General features: G+C 32.5%; 1 protein-coding gene across 1 annotated transcript; it reads left to right on the top strand.

The window, feature by feature from the left end:
- Positions 1 to 1,550: 1,550 nt before the first annotated feature.
- On the top strand, positions 1,551 to 6,200 carry LOC137808043 (monocopper oxidase-like protein SKU5). The gene is made up of 9 exons (XM_068608939.1): positions 1,551 to 2,262; positions 2,507 to 2,616; positions 2,705 to 2,975; positions 3,096 to 3,234; positions 3,836 to 4,202; positions 4,529 to 4,894; positions 4,974 to 5,052; positions 5,518 to 5,717; positions 5,821 to 6,200. Exons 1-9 carry the CDS (start codon positions 2,122 to 2,124, stop codon positions 5,921 to 5,923), a joined length of 1,776 nt encoding a protein of 591 aa, XP_068465040.1. The 5' UTR covers positions 1,551 to 2,121; the 3' UTR covers positions 5,924 to 6,200.
- The last annotated feature ends 3,021 nt before the right edge of the window (positions 6,201 to 9,221 follow it).

The raw sequence follows: 9,221 nt of genomic DNA, 5'->3' as shown, positions 1-9,221 counted from the left end.
TCTAAAATAGAACAAGATAGAAAATATTATTTATAATAATTACAAAATTTTGTCTAACATAAAAGTTTTAATAAAAAAATAATTATGAAATTTATTGATGAAAAAAAATAGAATAAAGGGGTTTTGTTTATAATTTATGTTTTGATCTTTCAACTGCGTGTGCATCTATGTTACATTGTCAAGCATCCAACTGGTTTTAATTAAAAGACAAACACAAAATATTTTTTTCAGTCTTGCAATACAAAGTTTATTTATTTTTATTATTGGTTGGTGCACCATATTCAGGCTAATTTTCCTGAATTATTGACTCTGTCAGATTTCTTCTTCTCAAATTGTGTTTTGCTAATTGTTCCTGATTAGGGTAGACAAGTAGTGTAGGTTGAAATGTCACCTTTATCACTAAAATTAAATTGAATCATATGACTCATGGTGGGTTACTTATTCACTTATAAGTTTGTTTGTGTTTTGGACAAGTAAGTCGAAATTTTCAAACGGAAAATATTTTTTTAACAATTACACTATATACACGTACTAGTCTATAATTTTATATGACTTAATCTAATTATAAAATTATTTTATTTTAAAAAAATATTGTTTTTCTAATTATAATTTGATACAGGATTATTAATATTTTTACAGATTTTACACTTACACTCTTGTGTGTATCAATAATGTTTAACTTTGTGAGATGTTTCTAGAATAAAAAGATAGGGCCAGGTCAGGATAATCATCATGTTAGTTGTATGAGAGTTTCTTTCTACAAAGGTATGAAAATAATTTTATTTGCATTGTAGAAGTATTCTTTTAAAACATTTATTAATTAAAACAATTTTACGGGAACTGATTCACGGAGTTCATATTTTTTTTTCCATTTTGGTTCACAGGTATTTATTTCATTCTGTATAACTCTTGAATCATGACACGTTTTCCTAATCTCAATGCTCACCAATTTGACTACTTCGCATTCAAAAGCTGTGATGACGAGTTCCCTTTGTTGTAATAAAGTGAATTTATAATGTTTGTTAAAATTGAGTGAAGAACTTAAACTGTAAAATAGTGGTTTTGAGGAGAATTTGAAGCTAATAATTCTGGCACCAGTTAAAGACAGAAAAGGTATTATTGCTTCTGTTATGGGATACTTTGATGCAAAACCGTTTTCAGTTTTAACTAATTAACTGACACACAGAAGGAAGAGGTGTGAAAATAAAAATTTGTATTAAAAAAAGAAAAGAAAATGTTTGAGAGGGATTGAGGCGTGATTTAACACTTTACATGGCTGGACTCACGTGGTATGCATCATGATGATCAGGGACCGTTGAGGTAAGTCAAAACAAAAAAGTGAGTATCAAACGGTAATTACGCGGAGCAGAGTGTTGGCCCCACACGGCCTCGAGCAGTGGGTCCACTAGAAGAATGGTTCCGGACTGGGTTTTGCAGAGATCCGACCGTTGCAACGCAATTTACGGAGTTGCCACTATCAAACCAAAACGGAAAGTGACCCCTCCATCCAACACCAAAATTAATTAATTCTTACTAATTCATAATTGAATAAAACAAATTGGCAATGCAAATACACTGTGTCCCTTTCATTTTCTACAGAGAAACAACACATAACAGAGAAAGCTACGGTCCCAACAACGGCTATATGCATAATATGCCTTTTGCATGTTTATGTTAAATAATGAGAGTATTATTAAAATTGTGATATTTAAAAAAGATGTTATATATTAAATAAGAAGTAGATGATGAAAATGAAAATGAAGTTAAATTTGAAATTAGAAAATAAAGTTTTGGTTGGGGTTGAGTGTTAGCATGTGCAGGTATGAAGTAGTATTGTTAAGAAAGAAATGAGAAGGTGTGAACTGGCTACTGGCTGTCATCTTTGGTTGAGGTTCATGCGGTGTGTGTCTGCTAAGTACTTACCCTTTTTCACACCACACTTCAAACTGCTGCTGCTCCTCCTTCCTCTCTCTTATTTCTTCATCTCTATCACTCTCTAACTCTTCTTGCTTTCTAATTTCCTTTGATAATGTAAAATCACAGCAAAGGAAAAAGCTACGCAACTAACTTCCCTCTAGATCCTTTTTGAAAGAAAAAAAAAAACCCACAAAGTTCCACACAATGTCTTCTTCTACAACTCTCTTCTTCTTTCTCGTCAACGTCTCCTTACTTCTCACCCTCTCTTCCGCTGCGGATCCATTTGTTTCCTACGATTTTGAGGTCTCTTACATCACTGCCTCTCCTCTTGGAGTTCCTCAGCAGGTTCTCTCTTCTCTCTCTCTTGCTTTCGTTTAAAATATCGAGCTTTACTTGCAGATCTGCATTAAGGGACCCTGCTAGATACTAATGTCATACGTTAACAATTGGACTTTTGAAGGGTTGTTAAGTGAATGCCGTTACGAGGTGTTTGTTTGTTGACGCAGTGAAAGTTTGGTAGGTGGGTGGGAAGAAAGAGCTACGGGGTTTTGCTGCTGCCTCTCATGTCTTGTCTGCATTGTTTTTGCAGGTCATTGCTGTCAACAACAAATTCCCTGGTCCTACTATCAATGTCACAACAAACAACAATGTTGCCGTCAATGTTCGGAACAAATTGGATGAGAGCCTCCTCATTCATTGGTATGTTGCTTGCTGGTTCAGTTTCAAAACTTCCTATGGAGCTTAGATTTGTTTACTGAGCTCAACTTACGGAACTTTCACGAGACAGGTCTGGAATTCAGCAGAGGAGGAGTTCGTGGCAAGATGGTGTTCTTGGCACCAATTGTCCTATTCCTTCTAAGTGGAACTGGACTTACCAGTTTCAGGTCAAGGATCAAATTGGAAGCTTTTTCTACTTCCCTTCCCTTCATCTTCAGAGAGCTGCTGGTGGATTTGGGGGTTTCATTGTGAACAACCGACCCATCATTCCTATTCCTTTTGATACCCCATATGGGGATATTGTCGTTTTTATTGGGGATTGGTACACCCGCAACCATACGGTTAGTGTGATAGTTGAATTTTTGGAAACTCCTATTTTCTGCTATAATTCAATTCATACTGGTCAAGTAAATAATAACATGGGTTAAACTGTTTGTTACTGGTTTTGCTTTGGAATGTAGGATATGAGGAAGGCCCTAGATGATGGAAAAGAACTTGGCATGCCGGATGGTGTTCTCATCAATGGGAAAGGCCCATACCGATATAACGATACACTTGTTCCTGATGGCATAGATTATGAAACAATTGAAGTCCATCCTGGTAGGTTCTTAGTAAAATTTAACTCATGTGGGACAAAGTGGGAAACTTCAATTTGTTTTGTAGTTTCTCTAACGTTATGCTTCTTTAGGGATATAAACATGGAATTCTTTACTAACACGCATGTCTGAATTGTGAGAAAAACAATGGACAGAAAGTTAGGCAAAAGCAAGCGAAGTCTTTCTTATTATAGTGGTGTGCATGACTTTTGTTTGGATAAATTTTTCTACAATAAATGAAAAATGTAAAATAAATGGAGCTTTTCTCATAAGCTACGATAAACTCATACACTCAACTTTTCTAGACACTTTTTCCACTAACTTTCCAAAAGATGAAATGTACAAGTTAATTTTAGTTTGTAAGAGAAACAATTTATTTTACTTACTTTTTCTTTTTCCTAACAAGTACATAGGAGGAAGTTTATCCAACACAGCTTGGTACGTTGATTATATCTGTAGTGTAGATGTTAATGCTATTGGAAGGAAAAGGTTATTGTGGTTCTCACAGCTGTAGCCATTATAATTTGTTTCCTTGGATGACTTTGAGTCTGGTGTTATGACATTTGTTATAATGATTTTAATGGTCATCACATGATGTACAACAGGAAAAACTTACCGACTTCGTGTACATAACGTTGGAGTATCAACAAGTCTGAATTTCAGGATCCAGAGTCATAACTTACTTCTAGCAGAAACAGAGGGTTCTTACACAGTGCAACAGAACTACACTAGCTTAGATATTCATGTTGGACAATCTTATTCTTTTCTGGTAACCATGGACCAAAATGCAAGTTCAGATTACTACATTGTAGCAAGTGCCAGGTTTGTTAATGAATCACGGTGGCAAAGAGTTACTGGAGTCGCTATCTTGCGCTATACAAATTCCAAGGGGAAGGCGCATGGTCCTCTCCCACCGGCTCCTGATGACCAATTTGACAAAACTTACTCAATGAACCAAGCAAGATCCATCAGGTCTGTGCTGCAATTTTATATACTCATTTGTTCGTGTTTCAAACTTCAATCTTTAGGAATAATGTCAAATTGAAGAACAGTTATTCTTGGTACTGAGTTTTTCTGTATATTGTTTTTGGAAGTTTAAGTAGTTAGAAATTTTCAGACGTGTTGAGCCTCAAGTGCATGATATATTAAATGTGTGGTAAATGCAAATATAAAACTTTAATATATTATTTTTATTATTGAATGTTAATTCCACTAGAACATATGTAGATTAGATTCTGAAATTTGAGAATTAAAAATTATCATCACTCACTCTTGTATTTCTTTTGTTAACTGTGCAGATGGAATGTATCAGCAAGTGGTGCTCGTCCTAACCCACAAGGGTCTTTCAGATATGGTTCCATCAATGTGACTGAGATTTATGTATTAAAAAATAAGCTACCAGAGAAAATTAACGGGAAGAGGCGAGCAACAGTCAGTGGAATCTCTTTTGTCAATCCTTCCACTCCAATCAGGCTTGCTGACCAGTACAAATTGAAGGGAGTTTACAAGCTTGATTTCCCCTCCAAGCCTATTACTGGACCATCTCGTGCAGAAACATCAATCATTAATGGAACCTATAGAGGATTTATGGAAGTTATATTGCAGAACAATGATACCAAGATGCATACCTATCACATGAGTGGATATGCATTTTTTGTAGTCGGGTACAGACTAATTCCCTCTCTTCTAAGTGCCATTCCATGTTTCAAGAACCAATAACACAACTCTATTTGTTTGCTGCAGGATGGATTATGGTGATTGGTCAGAGAATAGCAGGGGCACATATAACAAGTGGGATGGAATAGCTCGCACTACAGCTCAGGTATAGTTTTATCTTAGATTGTGTCTCTGACTCCTCTTGAACACTAAAATCATTGAAACTTTCATGTTTCCCAAAGCTGTCAAATGCTTCACTGGAACTTCTGTGCTGTTCTTATCACAAGTTCATAGTTAGTAGTTTCACATTCTCCCTCATGCTCCTGGGGAAGTCTTTGTTGGAACTTAATCACTCTTGTTTATCATGTTGCTGACTGACATACTAGTTTGGTCACAGAACTAATAACCTAGGATGAGATGTAGAATTGAGTTGTGCCATTGGTAATCTTTGTTCTTTACCGTTAAAATTACAGAACTGATGACTCCATCATTGCTTCAACAATCAGTTCCATTTTCGAAGTTTGTTTTTCACATACTAGTTCCTTAAACTTAACTAGTGCTAATCATTCAGTATCATGATTCGTAAAAGTTTTAATCTCACATCTGTTTGTTTCCAATGTCTCTCATTCAGGTTTACCCTGGAGCATGGACGGCGATATTGGTTTCCCTTGACAACGTAGGAGTATGGAATCTCAGAACAGAAAACCTTGATTCATGGTACCTTGGTCAAGAAACATATGTCAGGGTTGTCAACCCAGAGGTTACTAACAAAACTGAGCTGCCCATTCCAGACAATGCCCTCTTCTGTGGTGCCCTCAGTAAATTGCAGAAGTATGTTACAAATCCTTCTTCTCCAACTACCACCATTAACTTAGATTATGAATGGTTCTAAATTTTGAGGCCAACTGTTTTGTTTTTGTTTGTTTTCTTTCAGGCCTCAAGTTATTGCTTCTGCGGCATCATCAATCAATGAGAATACACTTGAGCTGCTTTTCACCTGGCTGATTGTATGCGCCTGGATCCACATATTCCAGTAAAAAGCACATTCCGGGTCATCCTCTCCTCTCTTAGTTGCTTGCCGGTGGACTTTTTGGCTTGTTGGTGAGGTTTGTGGTTGAGTTTTTAGTTTTGTAAGTCTTGTTTATATTATTGATCTTGCAGTGGTTTTGACTTGTATTCTTCTTCCTATTAGCTTAATGCTTGTGGTTCCGAGTTTAATTTATTGGGACTTGTCATTCTTTTAATGCCTATAGTTGATGTAGTAATGACAATTAATCACTCTCTCTCCATACATGTAACTTTACCTGCCGACGAGATTCATCATGGTCACTTTCCTCCTTTCATCTTTATATTTGTGGAATTTGTAGCCATGCAAGGTCAAAGAAGCATGGACCCAACTGAAGATGCTTCTCTAGCTGTCTTACAGATATGATCTAGCTAGCAAATCTTTAAAAAACAAAAGCAAAAAGGGTAACAACAAATTGACATAATGACACGACAAAACCGAGCATTTTTCTCTTGTACGTTTGCATGGACATTTAGCTGGATTTGCCTTACTGAGCTTGGTAGCTTTGAGATGTTCCTGCACTCTTCTCCATATTCTTCATTTTTGTTATGACTAATTTTTGTCCTAGAGGGGCCGTTACAGCTTGTTTTGTTGCCCCAAGATCGAAAGTGACAGTCCATAAATTTTCAACCACAGATTCGTCTCCCTCCCACAGATAAAGTTTAATTCAGCTTGTAACCCAAGAAAAAAAAATGAAAGAAAAAGGCCTTGTTTAACATGCATGTAAAAATTGACCAAAACAATATGAACGACATTTGCGGATCTTGTAAGTTGCGGATCTAACATTGGTTGAAAAAAAGATAGTTTGACGACTTTTATAATTTTTAATATAATGAGTTTAGAAATAAATATATATAGAATAAAGATATATAATAAAAAATATAAAAATAATAGTATTAGGAGTTGTAACTAGTTGTATAAAAATTATGAGTTTTGTATGTATCATTAATAAATCGTATATAATAGCTTTTTAGATTTGGAAAAATACACTTATGTAAGTAAATATTTTTGTTTAGAATTTTAAAATTGTTAAAAAAACATTTGTTGATAACTTGATATAGTTTATCATTTATTATTTACTTGATTGTTGTAGACCTTTGTTGTTAAGAATAATATTGCAAAATATATTTTTTTTGAATAAAGTTATAGTTAAAAATCATATAGAACGAAACAATTACTTAATTTATGATAATTTATTACCTTACTATATTTTGTATAAATCATATCATATATCGATTACTTTTTTTAATGTAGTAAGAACGGTCAATACTATTTTGCTAATGTCGTTCTCAATAATATATAGCATGATTAATTTATAAAGTATAAGCATGTTTAATATATCAACAAGTCCTAAAATTATTTTACAAAATTTAATCAAAATCCTAAACTAAAAGAGTTCACAGGGAACCACCACTTTTTTATTATTGCATTTCAAGAATAAGTAAAATTGTCACAATTTTTATTTAATTCAAGTTACAATAAACTAATTCCAAGAAATAAAAATTTCATAATAGTAAGGACTGGATTACAATTTTTAGTTTAGGAATCAGATAATATTTTTAAAAATTCAAATAGATGCTGGTGTACTAAACCGTTTTAATTATTATAATAAATTATTTGTTCATTTCATTGAAATGTATTATTTAAATTCAATCACGTCAGTAATATAATGCTTAATATTTTATTATCATTGGGGGAGTACTTATTTTTCCCTTGGACTTCTTCAATTAGAAGTTTAAATGTGTTGTAAATACCATGTTTTTTAGATTATTACTTGTAAATACTCAAATATATTTAGATTGTAAGTGACTTACAAGTTTAGTCATCAAAAGGAAAGGGTATAAATTTGTCCATTAAACAGAAAAACCGAGAGAGAAAATTCAAAAAGATCAGGCAGGGAACTTGTGCTATTGAAATAAAAAAAAAAATATTAAACTATAAAAATATTTTTATTAAAAATAATTATAAAATTAAATATTTTTTTTATTTTCTAGGGGTTTTTTATTGGGAATAATTATTTAAATTAAAAAAGGTAGTTATTTAAAGGGTGAAATGGTAAGAAATTGGGTTTTGTTTTCAAATTCAATTTTTTCTAAATTTTTTAAAATTCAAACTATTATATTTTAATATTATAAAGAATAAATTTTAAAAACAGTGTATACACCAAACAAGTGAATCCCTCTGTATATTGTTATAGATTGAGTAATAATTATTTATATCTTATCATTTAAAAAAAAAACATTCACTCTTTTATTAAAAAATAGTTTAATAAGAGAATAAGCATCTCTTTCATGAATCACATGCGAAGATTTGGAGAAAGCGTCCCATATCCTATGGATGGATCCTGTGAATGTTACGTTCAAATACTGCTCCAACTAATACACATATTACATCCTTTGATCCCAACATTTTAAACTACTTTTCCAACTCATCAAACAAACAAAACGTCAAAACCATACCTCATGCATCTACTGTCATTGTCTTAAACATTATTCTCAAATAAACAATTTCATATATATTTTTGTTAGAAGAGAAGTCTTTAAGATTTTTTTTTAATTTATAATCAATTTGAATACTTAAATTTGTTATTGACCTGCTTATGATGTACTTTGTAAAAAAATACTCAAGTACTCTTTATATTATATATATATATATATATATATATATGAGATTAATTGTTTATTAGTACAATTGTTCATTATTTTCAATTTTTTTGCTTTAGAAAAGTAATACACATATACATGAGGCAGATTTTTTTATTCAAGAAAGAATGATGATAGATTAACATCTACATTTTAAAATAACAACTATTTAACAACTTTTTTTTACTAATATAAAATAAATATAAATTTAAAAGTTTTATTGTCAATATATCAATAAAGAGAGCTGTAAAGTGATTAGTTTTTTTAAAGAGGGTGTCAAAAAATAAGAAACTATAATTCTTGTCTGTTCCGTCTTCTTGTGATATTTATTTGAAAAATATTAAGATTTTAAATCAATAAAATAGAATAAAAACATATTTTCTGTACAGTATGGTGTAGACATGCAAACTGATATTGCGGTTCTTTGATAAAAGAGGAAAAACTGTGAAAACAAATAATTGAAACGTTGGGTCAACCTTGCATAATTATCAAGTTTACTACGTTTCATTGTTCCAAACAGTCTTCTGAGCAAAAAAATGCAGAGAACAGTCTGACAATTGAAGACAATATCTGCTATGTGAGTCTACTGTGAAGGACATGTGATTTAAGGGTGAAGAAGAATGATCA

The sequence above is a fragment of the Phaseolus vulgaris genome, chromosome 3 (assembly GCF_000499845.2).
Source record: "Phaseolus vulgaris cultivar G19833 chromosome 3, P. vulgaris v2.0, whole genome shotgun sequence".
NCBI lineage: Eukaryota > Viridiplantae > Streptophyta > Magnoliopsida > Fabales > Fabaceae > Phaseolus > Phaseolus vulgaris.
This window is presented reverse-complemented; position numbering and strand designations above follow the sequence as displayed.